We start from the raw sequence: 16,912 nt of genomic DNA, 5'->3' as shown, positions 1-16,912 counted from the left end.
GTTTGCAGGGACGGGGCGTCCACGGCAGGTCGGATGTGGTGGCTGGTGGGTGGCTAGACTCACCGGCTGAGCGACTGCCGCCCACGGTCCGAGTCAAGTTCCCACCTTAGGACACTTACTGAGGGCCTCACACAGTTAGTCCACAGATGCCAAGAACCTACCAGCTTTTCCCCGTGGGGATCCAGGTGGCCAGATCTCTGTCCCAGGCATCCGTGCAAGCAAATTACGTCCCACTTGAAGGACTGTTGCGCTCACAAGGAACCCACTGAAGTAGCTCGAGTTAAGGGAGGACTTAGGAAAAGCGATTCCTAAATTCCAGGAGATTCCAGGCCAGGACACAAGGCGAGGCTAAGGTCCTGGTCGGCTGCACCAGGAGAGCGGGGGATGGGGCGTCCCCCCCTGTTTCCCGACAGCTTGGCTGCACTCACTGTTCCTCCCTGATGCCCGGGAAGCCGGCAGCAGGCTTGTGGCTTCAGCCTGCCCCGCCTCGGATCTGCTGGCAGTGTAAAGGGCCACATGGCAGGGATTGAGCCTGGAGGTGGGGAATCAGACCGCTGGGCTCGGAGGCCAGCGGGGACCATGGAAGGACAGTTTCAGCTGAGTGACGCGGCAAGTCTGATGGCGGAGTGGGGGCGGGGCATGCGGAGGACCCTTTCAAGGGCGTCGGTGGTGGACGCGGCACGTGGCTCCCGAGGCAGCCACGTATGTGCGGGCAAACCCCAAAGCCCTGGACGCTGGCCTCAAGGACCTTGTGATCTCGTGGGGTTAGCAGACGATAGTCCCGTGTGGCCTCATTTTAAAGCCATAGTGGCGTGAACTTCCACCGTCTTCCCCGCCCCTCCACTCAACCAGCTGCCCCTTTGAGGAGAACCCTCATTCTCGGCTGGATGTCCGACCTTGAACCTGACCTCCGGTATTGGGTTTAACCCCTGCGCAGTAAGGAGGGCTTGCCACGTGGCTTGGGGGGTCAAGGAGCAGACCCACTCTGCAGATGTGCTCGCTGAGGCCAGCCCAGCCTGCCTCCCCCACAAGGCTGCTCGTCCTGTTAGAAGCGGCCAGTCGCGTGGAAGGCGCCTTCACCCGCAGAATCACTCCAGTCGAGCTGCAGACAAGCCCTGCCTCTGCTCCCGAGACCCCCGCCCAGAGACTGACCAAGTGCCTTGTGCCCCCGGCCCCGCCCCCAGCCTGCCACCCCGTCGCTGGCATCCACTGTATTGGGATTCTCAGGAGGGACAGCTGGTTTGTGTTACATGCCTGCTGCCTCCTGTCCCCTGCCTATCTGTCCTGGTTTTAAATAGCTTATCTGAGCAGCTGGACGACCACATGGGCTTATATGGCCTGGGGTGCCTGTTCCCTCAGCCCTGTCCCCGGCACCTGCCAAAGTAACAGCCAGCGCCCCGCTCCCCCTGCCCCCGCCGCCCCCCCCAGGGTGTCTCCCGCGCACATTCCTCCACCGCGGGGCTTGGCTCCCGGCCGACCGCGTGTCTGCTTAAAGCCCTCTCCATCCCCTGCCCTCGTCCAGACCCTGCGAGGCCGCGGACACCGCAGGACCCGTCTTCGGCAGCTCCTGCTCTGGGTAAGGCTCAGGCAGACTCTGGAGAGCGGACGGGAGAGTCCCTGAGTCCTCTCTGAGAGGGTGTCGGGGCTGGGGGAGGCCCCGTTCCCCTGGGTGCTTCCGAGGAGGTGTTGCAGGGACAGGACTCTGAGACTAGTTTAAAGGGCCCTCAGGGAGAGGTTGGAGGCTTGGGTTTGAGTCTGGGATCTGTCAACGAAGGGTGGTTTTGCTGGAAAGTCTTGGATGAGCGGCTTTCCTTCCCCGGGCCTCAGCTTCCTCATTGGTAGGAGGGATAGATAATTGCCAGGCCTCTGAATACATGGTGCTCCAACCCATGGGGACTCCCCCTCCAGGCAGAGGGCCCCTGAGGCTTCCCAGGGAAGGGGTCCCTCTCGATCCCCAGAGAGCAGAGCGAGGCCTTGTTCTCATCAGTCAGAACGGTCCTTGTGGCCGAATTCTCTTTTCCCGGAATTCAGACACTGTCCTGAGGCAGCGGGGGCCCCTGGAGGCCCCTCCAGGCAGACACGGGGTTCATCCACCCTCCCAGACCCAGGACTGCACCCCTCCCCAGGCAGGGCACGGGCTGAGCAATGGGGAGAGACCCCCTTGGGAGACCCCTTCATGGGGGGGTGAACCCAGCTCACTGGGTTAGAGGGTTAACCCTGAGTCCAGCTGCCCCCCACCACAGGGTCCCTGCGAGTGTGACCCTTGCCCCATCCACCTCCATACACCCCGGGGAGAGCGCTTGCTCTAAGCTCCTCCGGAGGGAGAGCCATTCCCTCTTCTCCTGGGCAGGCTGAAGACAGACTGGGAAAGGGGCTGCCTGGAGCGTGGGGAATTTCAAAGCCCATTCCTGTCCTAGTGCAGCTGGGAAGCACCTGACCTCCTGAATTCCTCCTCTGACCCGGGTCTTGGGTCTTATAGGGCAAGGCCTCGTTCTCTCCTGGCAGAAGAGGAATCTGAGAGGATCAAGTTGCCCACTGCCCCTGGCCTAGCTCTGCTGGTGGGCTAACAGCTGCAGGCTTAGGAAGGTTCCAGTTGAATGCTGGGGACAAGGGCTGAGGGATGGGACCCCCATCCCTCTGTTTTATAGACAGGTTAACTGAGGTCCAGAGAGGTTAAGTGACTTAACTAAGGTCACACAGCAAAAACTGGGTTTTAAACCCAGCTCTTTTGACCGCCTGGCCAGCATTCTCTCTGCCTTCTATCATTTTTGCTTTACTCCCCAAGAAATGTGCCCCCACTCTCTTGGCTGTGAGGGAGACCGGCTAGAAATCAGTCTGCGGTGGCAGGTGGGGGCCCGGGCGTGGGCATCCTGGTAACTCACCTGCCGGGTTCTCGACTGCCTCCAAGCTGGAGCCCCGCCCGGGCCCATCGCCTTCCTGTCACCAGTCCCCTGAACAATTGTCTTGGCTGTGTCCTCTGCTGAAAGCCCCCCTCCCACCCCCCATGGCCGGCAGGCTATTTTTAGGAGCTGGATAGCGCTCATAGGAGCAGGGGACGGTCTCCGGGGCCATGCCTGATGGCTCTGAGCCGGTGGGCGCGGTTGGGCAGGAGAGGAGAGAGAGACCCCAAGCCCCAGTCTGGCCACGCACCTTCCCTGGGAAACCTCCCTGCGCCAAGGTGACAGATTCCACCCGGGGTTCAGGGAGGGGCTCCCCAGTTCTCGGGCCACTGATTCTGGCTACTTCCCTGGGGCTCCAGGCAGTGCTTCATCTGCCAGACCCCCACCCCCTCTGGGCTGGGGGCTCTTCCCCTGCCACTCTCCCCGCAAGGCCCCATTTGAAGACCCTCTGGGGTATGTCTTCTCAGGATACCCTACACATCTGACATCTCTTCTTCTCACCCACTGCCACCCTCACCCCGGGGGAGCCAGCTTCTGTGCAGAACTCCCTGTGCCTGGCCCCACCCTCACTGCCCCACCGACTCCAGCGAGGGGAGCTGGCGAGGGGGGCTGGCTCGCTGCAGCGCTCGCCCTGACCCAGCAGGACTGGACGAACTGAGCCAGGTTCAAAAGAGCAGCCGGTCCGAGGCTGCGGCGGTCTTCCGCCAGAGGGCCCTCGGGGCAGAGGCTCCTTCAGAACTTCTCGGCCTCAGAGGGGCTGCCTTGCAGTGGACATCACGCCACCCGCCAGAGTCGTGGCTCACTGCGTGCCCGCAGATGGGTGCCTGGGGCGGGTCTCGGCCGGGACAGTGGGGTGTGCAGGGACAGGTGGTGTGGGTGTGAGCACCGCTCTCCGTGCCACTGTCACCGCAGGCTGAGTGGGAAGCTGGTGGCTGCTGCGCCGGGGGCCAGTGGGGCAGGGTCAGGAGCAGCCTGGCATCACCCCTTCGGGGAAAAGGGGACTGAGGTGTAGGGAGGTCAATGACCTTTCCAAGGTCACAGGCAAATGTGAGGTGGAGCCAGCGTTCAAAGCCAGGTCAGCCTCCCAGTCCGTGCGGGCAGTCTCCACCGCTCCCTGGGCTTCTCCCCGTCGTTGTGGGGAAGGGACGGTAAAACGCTTTCCTCGGTGTCAGCGTGGTCCTCACAGACCTCTGGGCCGGGCAGCCAGGATGCGGCCACTCTGTCTGCGCTTTGGGAAGACTTGCCCCAATGCTCAGCTGACAGGAGAGTCTCTTGATTTTCTGTTGCTAGTGCAGTGGGGGGAGAATCTCAAAACGAGAGCTTCCCCAGAGAAACTCCATTGAGCTGGACTTTTTCTTGAGCCGGTGTAGATAAACACGCTGCCGTGAGAAATGATGTAGACCCACACCCACTTCCCAGTGTCCCCCGCGGTAACACTTGCACAGCCAGGACCAAATCACAGCGGGACGTGGAAGCACCATCCGTGATCTTACTCGGATTCCCCGCTCTCCTTCGACTTTGTGTGTGTGAGTGCGAGTGTGAAATTCCCTTCCGTTTTAGCCTGTGCAGGCCCGAGGACCCACCACCAGAGATACCGAGCAGTTCTAGAGCCACAGACGTCCCTCGTGTGCCTTTTCCTTCCACGCCCACCTCCCTCCCAGCCCCCGCAACGACCACCAATCTGTTCTCCATTTCTACAACTTTGCCGTTTCGAGAATGTTCCTTCTCTAGATGGAACCACATGCCTCGGCTTTTCCTCCCCCCAGGGAGAGTAATTCCCTGGAGGTTCGTCCGGGGTGTCGGCTGCACCCCCCGTTTGCTCCTTTCTGTTGCCTAGTTACCGTCCATACCACGCTGGGCCACTCCCAGGGGAGACTGCGTGGATAGGGCAGAGCTTCTCCCCGGTTGCTGGGCAAGGCTGGCAAGGCTGGTGAGGCTTAGAGCTGGGGTTCAGACAGTCACCACGTGGTGCAGGGGTTGCTGTGCTCCCCGACAGAGGAGGCAGCGGGCTCTGCTGCCGTCACGGGCGGATAAGGGGCGGGTGGTCAGCGTCTCGGGTGGACTGCGGGCCCAGCGTTCCTCGCAGAGCCGGGAGGCCGGCTCCCCGCCCGTGCTGACTGTTCTTCTCTCCGGAGGGAAGCGGAGACCATGTCGGACGCGGAGGAGGCGGTGGACAAGTCCGAGGGGTGAGTACTGGGGTCATGCTGGGGGGCCGTCCCCTCCGTGCACCTGGCCTGGGAGATGCCCGGTTGTGGGCCGGGGCCGCGCCCCTCTGGGGGCCCCGGGAGAGCTGCACCCCTTTGTTTCGAGCCCTGTGCCTCTGGGCTGGCCCGCGGGGTTGGCAGTAAAGAGCCCATTCCCGGGGCAGTGGGCTCCTGCTGGGAGCTGGGCCTCCCGAGAACGGACCAGAGAGGTTCCGTGAGGACCCCGAGGCCACAGAGCGACCGTGCCCCAGGAATCCACCTCAGAGCCCTTGTAATCACTGCCCCGGGCAGCCGCTGTTCCTGCGCTGCCCTGTCCCCGCGCTGTCCCGAGCGCCGGGGGGGGGGGGGGGCACACACTGGCGGCCAATCAGTCACCTCCTTGCGGGGAGTGGGTGCACAGAGGGACACGAACGCCGGCACGGCTTGGAGCCCGCGGACCTCCCTCCTGGGCGCGGAGCGTGGAGGGCCTGGGGGGGCTGCGCCTCCTGCGTGGACTTGGACCCCGGGTGGAGGGGGTGGGCAGAGCGCAGGGGACCAGCAGCTGAGCCACGTTTCCTGGTGGTGGTCAGAGGCGGCGGGACCGGAGGCTGGGCCAGACCAGGCTGTGCGGGTGGGCAGAGCGGGCGGACGCCAACACCCAGTGCGGAGGGCAAAAACTGGGGTCATCTTCAGGAAAAGGCCAGGGTGTGGTGTGTGGGTGTGGGGGGTGTGTACACGTGTGTGCAGCGTGCCCTGTGCTCCTGACGGCATCTCCCCTCGCACCGCAGGGAGCAGGAAGGTAAGCGCATGCCCCACGCTCACTGGGCAGGACAGCCTGCTTTGAAACTGATGGTCTCTTCTCTCCTCTCTTGTGGCCGCGTCTCATCCCCGGAGCAGAAGGAACCATGGAAGGTATGGGGGATGGATGGCGGGCGAGGAGGGGTGGCGTGGAGGGAGCGCATGGTCCCCGCCTCTCACTGTTAGCTGAGCAAAGACCCTCCACCAATCCCAGCTCCTAGCTGGGATCAGCCCGAACCCTTGTGCTCAGGTCTTGGGGCAAAAGGTTTAAACCTGTCTCTATCGCCCACCAGGTGATTCACACGGAATCACTGCTTTTTTTCCAATTAATTATTTTTGCTTTTTTTCTCTAATGTTTTTTTACCACGTAAAGTTTTAAATGCACATAAAAGTGGCAAAAATAGAATAATGCACCCCCCACGCACCCATCACTCAGTCAACAACCATCAACTTACAGCCCATCTTCTCTCACTTACTCTGTCTCTGCCCGGTATTTTAGAACAGACGAATCCTCCCCAGACATCGTAACATCACCCCACGCTTACGTAGCTCAGTATGAATCTCTTAAAAAACATAGCCATAATAGCATGACCACACCTAAAAGCGTTCAGTTTAATGCTTTTTCAAATGAGATTATGAAGGTGTTCAGGTATCTGAGACACATCACGTGGATGTGAAGACCTTGTCAACTGGCGAGGGTCCACTCTGACCCTCGGATCTTTGCCCTTTTCCTACTTGTTGATCATTTTCATTATCATGGTCTCCTCAGCGTGGTGTCCCTTCTCCCTGCGAGCACCTAACCTTCCCTTCTTCCTGAGCACTTGACACATGCCGGTGGTCACGAGGCCTCTCTCTGTCCCTACGGTGCCCCCAGTTGGCCCAGCATGGCCCTCGGGCCCCTCAGGCTTCTGCCCCCGGGGAAGGGTGGATCCTGCCCCTTAGAGGCTCAGCAGATCCTCAAAATCATCATGTCAGCGCATCGTGCATGGACACTAGGGGGAGGGTCTCTGGGAGGGAACCGGGGGCCTTGGGAGCTGACCCAAGTTCCCGAGTCTTCTGGGGAAAGTGGGGGCATCTTGCATTTGAGGCTGTTCCAGGGGTACCTGACAAAGAGGAGACACAGAGACACTCACAGGAGAACCGGGGCGGGGGGCCCTTGGGAGTCAGTTCTCAAGGAACACCACTCACATCAGAGGCTATTTGAATATTTTTTGAGTCAAAAATCTAGCTCCACCTTCAGTTGTGTTTCCTGCAGGGACTCTCCATACGGTGGGTTTTCCTTTGCTTTGGGGGATTTGCCAGCTCCTGGCAACAGGTTTTGGGGGGTGAGGTTTGAGCCATAGACTCTGGATTTGGTACCAATCTGCCTGCTACCCACAGCAGGACTTGACTGTGAATTAACAAAATAATTCTCCACTGCGATGGGGGTCTGAGTCCCTGGAGCGTCCGCCTTGCTTGCAGTGAATGGACCACACCTGGCTCCCTGGTAGCTAAGTCCCCGGCTGCCAGCGACCAAGAGAGCGAGGTCTGGAAGGGTGTCACTAAGCCTACAGGATGGATAATCCCAGGACCTCTGCTTTCTTCAGGAGATAATAGCTCTACAGGCAGTCGGCCTTCCTAGAGAGGGAGTGTTGGGCCATGCTTCCTTGCATGGGGCAGCTTCCTTCCAAGTCTGCCCTGTGTCCGCCTCTCCTGGAAACTGGAGATGTCTCGCGGGTCCCTGAGAGGCTCCTTCAGGGGTCGAGGTGTGGAGGGGTCTGACAAGGGTGCGTTGTTCCCACTCTGGGGCCTCTGTCCCCGTGGGAGGGAGATGGGGGCCCTGGGGTCTGGAAGCAGGAGGTGGCCAGATACCCTGAGTGCCTCCGACGGCCTGGGCACAGCCAAGCATCACGGAGAAGGGAGTGCACTTATTTCCCCTTTGCCGACCCCTGAGGCTCAGGGAAGCCACCGGAGCGGGTCTAGGAGTTGGTGGGTCAGGGCCTGGGCTCCACAGCCCACACCCGTGCCACCATACACCGTCCACTGCTGCCCCGTCCTGCTCCCAGGCTAACCTGTCTCGCCTCTCCCCTCGCGGCTGCCGCTCCCCGACCTCAGAAGAGGAAGCCTGGAGAGAGGACGGGACAGCGGTGCAGCTTTGCCTGTCCCTGTGCTCCCACCCTGTCATCCCAAGTTGCCCCCATGAGGAGGGCCCTGCACCGGGGTGGGGACCTTGGTGGAGGGCCGGGACCACGCGCCTTTCCGTGCTTTCCGAGAGGGACCCAGGCTGGCCAGTCCCCCACCCGCTCCAAGTCCAGGATCCAGAGGGGACCGATGTCCGCCTCGCTGCGCACACACTGTTCTGTGCTGGCTCCTCCCTCTTAGGGGACAGCCCCTGGGCAGGGTGGCTGGGGTGGGAGGGGCCTGGGGACAGAATCCTGGGGAGAGCAGCTGGGGGACTGGAAATAGCCCGAGCAGAAAGGACGGGATGTCAGCTTGCAAGTGTGCATGGCTGCAGGTGGACGGGGTGCGGTGGGCGGGCACAGACTCGGACTGAATTTTAGCGGGAACTTTCTGGTAGTGACGTCTGAGGATGTGGGGGCACCTGGGGCGTTCCCCTTGCGGGTGTTGGGTGCCCACTGGGCGAGGTGGGAACTGAAACCTCAGACGGGGTGGGAGAGGTGTTAACAAGATGGCCTGAAGTTGGACCCCACACCTGGCCATGTCCTTGCTAGCCAGCCCTCCCCTCTTACCCCTTCTGGAAGGATCTTCTTTGAGGTAAGGGTCCTGCAGGGATCAAAGAAGAGGACTCTTCAGGCCTCAGAGAGGACTCAGACCTAGAACAAGAGTGGAAGCAGGGGGTGTGGAGGCCGGGGGTGGAGGCCGGGGGTGGAGGCAGGGGGTGGAGGCAGGGGTTGGAGGCAGAGGGTAGAGGCAGGGAGTGGAGGCTGGGGGTGGAGGCGGGTGTGGAGGCCAGGGGTGGAGGCAGGGGGTGGAGGCCGGGGGTGGAGGTGAGTGTGGAGGCAGGGGGTGGAGGCCGGGGGTGGAGGGAGGGGGTGGAGGTGAGTGTGGAGGCAGGGGGTGGAGGCAGGGGGTGGAGGCCAGGGGTGGAGGCAGGGGGTGGAGGAGAGTGTGGAGGCTGGGAGTGGAGGCAGGGAGTGTAGGCAGGGGGTGGAGGCAGGGGGTGGAGGTGAGTGTGGAGGCCGGGGGTGGAGGCAGGGGGTGGAGGAGAGTGTGGAGGCTGGGAGTGGAGGCAGGGAGTGGAGGCAGGGGGTGGAGGCAGGGGGTGTGGACATTTCCGTGCTGGCCTCACCCCCCCCCCCACCTCTAGGCTTTCCAGCCCCCCTGCCAGGAGTCCACCACATGCAGAGCCTCAGTCAGGGTCTTCATGAGCACCCGCTGCCGGCGGATCCCTGTGCCTGGCGCCATGCTGTCGAATGTGTCTACCCACTCGGAGTGCCTGACTGGGGCGGGGTCTACACCCTGCCAAGCAAGTGGATGAAAACAGAAATCCCCCTGACTCTTTGGACCGTACATACATCCACATGCAGGGCAGCTCCTTCACCCACACGCAGTCCTGCTTTGGTCTCTTTCAAATACAGATGAAGGGTCTCCAGGGCCTGAGCCCGGGACGGGCGCTCCCCTGACCCCTGTGGTGCCACATCGGGGGATGGGGTGGGGAAGGGGGGCTGAGTCGACAGAAAGAGCCCGGCAGACAGCCCCCACCCATTCCCTGGTGCCGCCCAGCACCCGCCTGGCCTTCCCAGAGGCCTCCAGGTGCAGAGCCGGTCTCCAGGCCCCTGAGAAGGAGCTGATAGTAAATGTTTTAGGCTTTGTGGCCACCTGGTCTCTGTGGAAGCCACTCAACTCTGTTGTTGCGTGAAAGCAGCTTGGGCCGTGCTCCAATAAAACTTTATTTAGAAACAGTCTGGGGGCCAGATGGGGCCACAGTTTGTGGACTTCTGGTTTAAACCAAGAACAGAGTAGCCCCCGTCTTGTCACATCAGTCACCCCCAAATTCATGTGGAACCTGGATGTCGCTGGCCCCCTCCCCACACCTCCGCCCCGGGCTCTGCCGGCCGGCACGAGTGTGCCCACTGTGTCTGGTTCACTTCTCCAGAACAGGAGGAGGAAGTGGAAGAAGAGGCTGGAGGCGGGACTGACGCGGAGGAGACTAACGCCGAAGGTGAGGCTCCACCCGGGCTGAGGGTGCAAGGGGCTCTGTCCTGGAGCCCGGGGTGGCGAGAGCCCCAGAGCCACTCCTACAGCAGCAAGAAAACCGCCTGGACCGAGCTTTGCAGCCTGGGCGGCCACTCGTCCTGTCGGGGCTCAGCCCTCGGTCGCCCTGTCAGTAAACGCTGGCCACGTGCCCCTCTGGTGCCCGGTGGTCTTGGGCCCAGGGCAGGTGCAGACAGACAGCTCCGGGCTCCGGACCCCAGACCCCCACAGGGCACACTTGGCTGAGGACCTGTTGCGGGGAGGCTCTTGGCAGGGGTTTGAGCTCGCAACCAGGACCTTTACTGATTTCTCACGTTCTCTTTAGAAGGTGGAGAAGACGGAGATAAAGAGGCTGGAGGTGAGGCCCGCTGGGCGTTGGGAGGAGGCGCTGGGGGGCCGGGGAGCCCCTCCAGCAGTTTGGGGGAGACCCCAGGGAGGCGGGGGAGGGGCTGGGGAAGGCAGGACACAACTCAGTGACCATGCGTGTTTGGAGGTCGGGCTCCTCCTTGCAGAGAAGCTGCCCCGGTGGTGCCCAGGGGAGAGGGGTGATGTCCAAGGGCCCAGGCAGGGCAGGGCAGTGGTCACAGCCACGTCCACACACGAGGCGCCTGGAGCCCAGCTGAACCACTCGAGGGTGGGGAGTCTGGGGGAGGAGATCCCAGGCATGGATGGTCGTGGGGTGGGTCACTGCTGCGGTCATTGTTGGCCGGCGGCCTTCCCCAGGGGCGCAGGTGGCCCCAGTCACGCCTCTGGAGGGGCGCAGCCAGTGGGTCTCAGGGTCACGCCCCATCAGCTTCCTGGTCCCGGGCCGCCAGGAGGTCTGGGGGCAACCGAGGAGACAGAGGCTCTGGAGGGGACTCTGGGGCCAGGACCCCCAGGGACTGTGCCCTGTACCCCTCCTCACCGTGAGGCCAGCACTGCTGAACGAGAGGGCTGTGCGTACGTGCGTCTCCCGAGGCTCCCCCGGGGAGCAGCCCCGAGAGGGAGTGTGGGGTTTGCAACCCTGCAGCTTATTTCTTTGGGTGTTCCTGCAACCCGGGGCCGGGAGGGACTCACAGGTGGATGGGGAAACGGAGGCCCACAGGTGCCCGGCTCATCAGGGGCAGCGTGGGACCAGATCCAGGCCTCCTGACCCCGTGGCCGTGTGCTTCCCTTCTCTCCAGATGGCCCAGTGGAGGAGTCCAAGCCCAAGCCCAGGTGCGTGGTGAGGCCCTGGGAGCAGAGGGCTCATGAGGGAGGACAGCTGGGGGACAGGACCGCAGTGCATGGTGGCACAGCCAGCACAGACCACCACGTATGGTTTTACAGGGTGTGCACTGCACAAGAGTCTCTGCCGTCTGCTGCCAGGGTGTGTGGGGTCGGCGGGGGATGGGGGCTGAAATCCTCCCACACTCCATCACCAGTTCCGCGCCCTGCCCCCGTCAGCACCGTGTCCATCTAGAGGAAAATGACGAACTAGCTGTGGCCCTGGGTGGACACCTTGTCCGACCCTACAGGAGAGCTAGGACTCCATCCTCAGTGGCTGAGGTGGGGCCGGGGGGAAGAGGGAGGACAATTCGGGGAAGCCAAGCAGTGAGTGTGTGTCAGCCCCGGCGTGTGGTTCAGAGCGTCACCGAGGGCCACACAGGGCAACTTGTTGCCACACACGTGACACTGCCTGGGAGCTCTGGGTGCTGGGTGGGATGGGGGTTTTGGGAACGCCAAGGCCGCCAGCTGACGGGACCTCAGCACACGCAGGCGTCTCCCTGCGGTGCCTTCCGGCTCGAGTGGATGGTCTGAAACTAGCCCGGCCCGGAAATCCAGCCCCTTCCCGGTTCCCCCGCTGCTGTGAGCGCTGCAGCGTCTCGGTTCAGCCCCACACAGATGAGGCAGACGGGAAACCCAGGCCCAGCGCCCGGGGCCTGGAGTCCCACGCGAGTGTGGGAGGGGGTGGGGACCAGCGTGGCCTCCTGGGCTCCTGGGGAGGTCCCGTGGGTCAGCCAAGCTGTCTGTCACCTGTGCATCTTCTCTACTTCCTGGCTGGTGGTTTTGAGCCAGGCGCTATGTCTCGGAGTCTCGGCTTCCTTGAGTGAGATGAGTGGTTCCTACTCTGTGGGTAAACGGGAGGGCACGTGCAGGTGCCGTGGGACCCTGGTGCTGAGCGGCCCGGGGGCTCCTGTGTGCACGCCATGCTGGAGTCACCGTGCTGGTGGCTGCGCAGCGGCGGCCGCGTTTCTGCAGGGGTGAGAGGACCTTGGCCGCCCAAGCACCGCAGCCCCTTGGTCCAGGGAGGGCTTGGTGCTCACGCCTCCTTCTGCCCACCAGGCCGTTCATGCCCAACCTGGTGCCGCCCAAGATCCCCGACGGAGAGAGAGTGGACTTTGACGTGAGTGGGGGCTTGGGGAGGGCAGGCCCCCTGGGAGAGAGCTCAGGACCTCCTGGCGGAGGGGAGGTCACGGGCGGGGGGCACACAGTGCCCGACAGTGTCCTGGGTCCGGCTCCAGCTGCTCTCCTGGACCCAGGCCCCTCCCCCCTGGCATGGGGGCGGTGGGCAGCCTCTGAGCCCCGCCCCCCCGCAGGACATCCACCGGAAGCGCATGGAGAAGGACCTGAACGAGCTGCAGACGCTGATTGAGGCGCATTTCGAGAACCGCAAGAAAGAGGAACAGGAGCTGGTCTCCCTCAAAGACAGGATCGTGGGTGTCGGGCGCCTCCCGGGGCCGGGGGTGGTCCAGCAAGAGCCCCTGGGGCCCCAGCACCCTCCCGCCGAGGGCTGGAGCCGAGTCATCATCTCTGCCCCCTCCCCCCGCTCCCCCCGCCCCCCCCCCCCCCGCCCCGCCACTCACGGAGGGAAGATGCGGTGACCTCCGGGATCCCAAAACATTTTCCGGGGGACAAGAGGCTGTTCGCCTTCCTTTCTCCCCTCTACCTCCCGTGCTGCTTGGCCGACGGCAGGACGTGGCCTCTGCCTCCAACACAGGGCAGCGGCCGGGGCGGGGGGGGACACTCAGGGGACACGGAGAAGCCCACCGACACTTTGCAGGCGTTGACGTCAGTCCCACAGCGGGCGCTCCCTCCGCAGGAGGAACGGCGGGCAGAACGGGCGGAGCAGCAGCGGATCCGGGCGCAGCGAGACAGAGAGCGGCAGAGCCGCCTGGCCGTGAGCGACCCCGCCCTGGCCCTCCGCGCGCGCAGACTGGGACTCGGCCCGGGGCGAGCACCCACGCGGCGCTGGGCGTTGCGTGCGCGACTAGACAGAAAGGCCCTGAGCGGTTAAGGCACCCCCCTCCTCCCTGCGCAGCGCGCCCCCTGGGAGCTGAGGTGCCGCGGCCCCCGTCCTGTGCTGCTGCTGCCGGCGCCCCGCCCCAGGGATGCAGCTCACCCCTGGGGCTTCCTGTCCCTGGCCTGGGTGCGGGGACCCTCACTGTCAGGAGCTGGGACCCCGCTCTCTCAGTCCCGTGTCCCCGGCCAACAAACTCCAGCACCAGGCCCCATGCCCGAGTGCCCTCAATCCCCAGGACAGTGTGCTTGGCCACAAGGACCGCCAGCGCCAGCCCAGAATCAGGGTGTCCGGCCCCCACCCCTAATCCACTCCCTCCCTGCCGGAAACCAGGAGGAGAGGGCCCGCCGAGAGGAGGAGGAGAGCCGGAGGAAGGCTGAGGATGAGGCCCGGAAGAAGAAGGCTCTGTCTAACATGATGCATTTTGGAGGCTACATCCAGAAGGTGGGGGGCCTCCGGGCGTCCTGTGTCGTGAGGAGTGACTGTGCGCGGGATCCCGGGAAGACATGTCCAGCCGCTGTTGCGAGACTGAGTTCTCATGCCAGACCCGAAGCTGGCCCTCGCAGCAGCTGGCTTTCCCCGGGAGGGGCTGCTGGGACGAGCGCTGTGAGCAGAGCCCAGAGCGCCACTGCCCCTCCCAGCCCTAGCCCCACGCCGGCTGGTGGAGCCGGCAGGCCCTGTGCCCCGTCTCACATCCACCGTGTGTGGCCTTCTCAGTCCACTCATCTGTAAAATGGGGTTAATGTCCACCCTGCCTGCTCTGAGAGGGTCAGACGAGCTACCCTGGAGTGCGGCTAAGGGCTGCCCGGATGCAGGCTGGTTTGCTGCTGGGAGCTCACCCCCACCAGATACCCCATTCCCAGGGGCGGAGAGATGGGAAGTTGAACTTCTCTGTGCAGGGGACACATCAGAACATTTTCTTAGATGTCCAAGTCCCCAGCTCAGAACTGGGCCAGCCTCCTGGCCCCTGCGCCCCACGGCGACCCTACGAGCGGGGCCCTGCTGTCAAACATCCCCACCCCACCCCGGACGCACGTCCAGTAACTAAGGTGGCCCGCAGCACGGCTGAACCCTCTCCTTCCTGTGTCTCTGCCTGTGTCCCTGTGCCCTCCTCTCTCCCTGTCTCTGTCACTGTTGCATCTTTCTCTCTGGGTCTTCCTCTTGCTGTCCTGGCTCTGCAGGCCCAGGTGGGTGCCAGTCCTCAAACCCTCCTCCTCCTTGTAGTCTGGGGAGCCCCAGGAGGGGAAGGCATTGGGCTGGGGGGAGATGTGGGGAGGTAGGGGTCCGGGGAGCCCCCACCTGTCTGTTTCCTGGGGAGCCCAGGCAGTTGCTGGCTTGGGGGTTGCAAGGCCGAGCCTCTGTCCCCGCTGGGGTTGGGGGTGTGGGGATAGGAGGGGGTGTTCACTAACCCATTCCCCTGCTTCTCACCCCCTCCAGACGGAGCGTAAAACTGGGAAGAGGCAGACGGAGCGGGAGAAGAAGAAGAAGATTCTGGCCGAGAGGAGGAAAGTGCTGGCCATCGATCACCTGAACGAAGACCAGCTGAGGTGGCTGCCCGCACGCTGGGGCTGTACCCGCGAGGGAGGGGCGTCGGGCCGAGGGCAGGGGCACCGGCTCGCCTGAGCCGCCAGGGGGCGCTGCCGCCCCAGTTATTCCGTCGGCGGCTTGGGCGGGACCGCGACGGGCTGGCCGGGGCGGCAGAGCCCCGCTCCCCTTCCCCACCTGCGCACGATGTTGGTGCGACCCCCACCCCTCCACGCTTCGGGGCTGTGCCCTGGCGGCGCCGGTGCCCCGTCCTCAGTCCCGGACACTGCAGTCAGCCGGGGTGGGGGGCTTTGGCAGGCCTGGAGGGCGGGGAGGCCGGGAAGGGGAGCGGTCCGGAGCAGCAGGGAGGCAGGTGAGGCCCCTCCTTACTGCCCCCGCCCACGGCCTGTGCAGGGAGAAGGCCAAGGAGCTGCGGCAGACCATCTACGACCTGGAAGCGGAGAAGTTCGACCTGCAGGAGAAGTTCAAGCAGCAGAAATACGAGGTGAGCCGTCGTGTGACCGTGTGCCTCGCTCGTGTGGCCGCTGGGCTGGCTGGTGCTTCTGGAGTCTGAGGGTTCGCTGTGGCTGAGCAGACACTTCCTGGCGTTCCAGCCCTGGGGTCTCCCCACTTCTGGCCTCGAGGCAGCAGCTCAGCCCACTGAGCACGCACGACGGGGGGGACCAGGATGCACCGGGCCAGGCCTCCCGGCGGAGGTGGTGGTGGGGACCTCACCGGGGACGCAGCTGCTTACTTCTCACCGTGATGGCCCGGGGCCCTAGTGTGGGGTCCCGGTCCTGCCCACCCCATCCCCAGGCCAGCCGGGCCCTGAGCCCAGTGGGTGCCGCGGGGTCACTCTCTCTTGCCTCCTTTTCTTACAGATCAACGTTCTCCGCAACAGGATCAATGACAACCAGAAAGTGTGAGCACCCCAGCTCCATCCCCCCCTGCCCCCTTCCCCATCCTTCCTGTTTCCCAGGCCTCCCGCCCCTTCCTCCTCTCCTGTAGGGTCCAAGAGCTCCCCAACCCCCCCCACCCCCCCACCACCCCCCACCCCCCCGAGGCTGCTGCCCTGTTGAGCCTCTGGAGGCAGCTCCAGGTGGCCCCCTGCCCCTCTCAGCCCTCAGCAGCCCCCCACGCCCCCCACCTACCCACCATGGAGGGCTGCCCCGCGTCCTGTCTGACTGGGCCCTGCTTCTCCTGCAGCTCCAAGACCCGCGGGAAGGCCAAAGTCACCGGGCGCTGGAAGTAGAGCTGCAGTCGCCTTCTCCCGGGATCTGCTCCTCGCGGTGTCCCCGCCCTGCACACCCCGGCTCCCGGGGTCCTCCAGCACCGGAGGCCCGCTCCCGCCGCAGACCAGGAGCTGGCCCAGCCAGAAGCCGCACTCGTGCCTGACCACGCCCCCACGCCCACGCTAGCCAGTAATAAAGGTCACCACGCACCCACGGCATCCTGTCACTTCTCTTTAGAGGGAGGGAAACTGAGGCGCACCCTGGCCTCGCAGGGACTCGGGGCGGACAGCAGCCCTCAGGGACACAGGCCCCTGGACCAGGGCTTTCGGCCCCTCCCGGTGGGGAGAGGGCGCGGCCCGGGAATGCCCACGCTTTCCCCAGCCTGGGCCGCAGGGCAGAGAGGCTGTGATGGGAGCCCCTGGCGGCACCTCACGGCCCCCAGGCTTCACGAGTGAGTCACTCCCGGGAACAATGAGGCCTCTGGGCACACCTGCTGTCCTCCTCTCTGTGCACACCTGCTGTCTTCCTCTCTGGGCACACCTGCTGACTTCCTCTCTGTGCACACCTGCTGTCTTCCTCTCTGGGCACACCTGCTGACTTCCTCTCTGTGCACACCTGCTGTCTTCCTCCTCTCTGGGCACACCTGCTGTCTTCCTCCTCTCTGTGCACACCTGCTGTCTTCCTCTCTGTGCACACCTGCTGTCTTCCTCCTCTCTGGGCACACCTGCTGTCTTCCTCCTCTCTGTGCACACCTGCTGTCTTCCTCTCTGTGCACACCTGCTGTCTTCCTCTCTGGGCCAGGGTGCGAGAAGCAGGTGGAGG

General features: G+C 63.9%; 1 protein-coding gene across 2 annotated transcripts; it reads left to right on the top strand.

The window, feature by feature from the left end:
- Positions 1–1,531: 1,531 nt before the first annotated feature.
- TNNT2 (troponin T2, cardiac type) lies at positions 1,532–16,297 on the top strand. Of its 2 annotated transcripts, XM_032612567.1 has the most exons (15): positions 1,532–1,576; positions 5,041–5,086; positions 5,872–5,882; positions 5,981–5,995; positions 9,978–10,043; positions 10,401–10,433; positions 11,239–11,272; positions 12,380–12,440; positions 12,634–12,750; positions 13,137–13,214; positions 13,668–13,778; positions 14,772–14,881; positions 15,273–15,363; positions 15,740–15,780; positions 16,065–16,297. In XM_032612567.1, the coding sequence occupies exons 2-15, from the start codon at positions 5,049–5,051 to the stop codon at positions 16,108–16,110; spliced, it is 852 nt and encodes a 283-aa protein (XP_032468458.1). In that variant the 5' UTR covers positions 1,532–1,576; positions 5,041–5,048; the 3' UTR covers positions 16,111–16,297. The 2 variants fall into 2 exon arrangements, with proteins under 2 accessions (XP_032468458.1, XP_032468447.1); XM_032612556.1 differs by lacking the exons at positions 1,532–1,576; positions 5,041–5,086; positions 5,872–5,882; ... (2 more) ...; positions 10,401–10,433; positions 11,239–11,272 and adding an exon at positions 11,583–12,143.
- The last annotated feature ends 615 nt before the right edge of the window (positions 16,298–16,912 follow it).

This window comes from Phocoena sinus, chromosome 1 (genome assembly GCF_008692025.1).
Source record: "Phocoena sinus isolate mPhoSin1 chromosome 1, mPhoSin1.pri, whole genome shotgun sequence".
NCBI lineage: Eukaryota > Metazoa > Chordata > Mammalia > Artiodactyla > Phocoenidae > Phocoena > Phocoena sinus.
The sequence above is the reverse complement of the archived record's forward strand: the minus strand, read 5'-3'. Positions and strand labels throughout refer to the sequence as shown.

What these genes read in the sequence shown, in the direction of transcription:
- TNNT2 (XM_032612556.1), top strand. Translation starts at nt 11,758, where the DNA reads ATGGGGGTTTTGGGAACGCCAAGGCCGCCAGCTGACGGGACCTCAGCA. An exon ending in TTGGAGGCTACATCCAGAAG is followed by an intron (nt 13,779 to 14,771) that starts GTGGGGGGCCTC and finishes CACCCCCTCCAG; the next exon opens with ACGGAGCGTAAAACTGGGAA. An exon ending in TCAAGCAGCAGAAATACGAG is followed by an intron (nt 15,364 to 15,739) that starts GTGAGCCGTCGT and finishes CTTTTCTTACAG; the next exon opens with ATCAACGTTCTCCGCAACAG.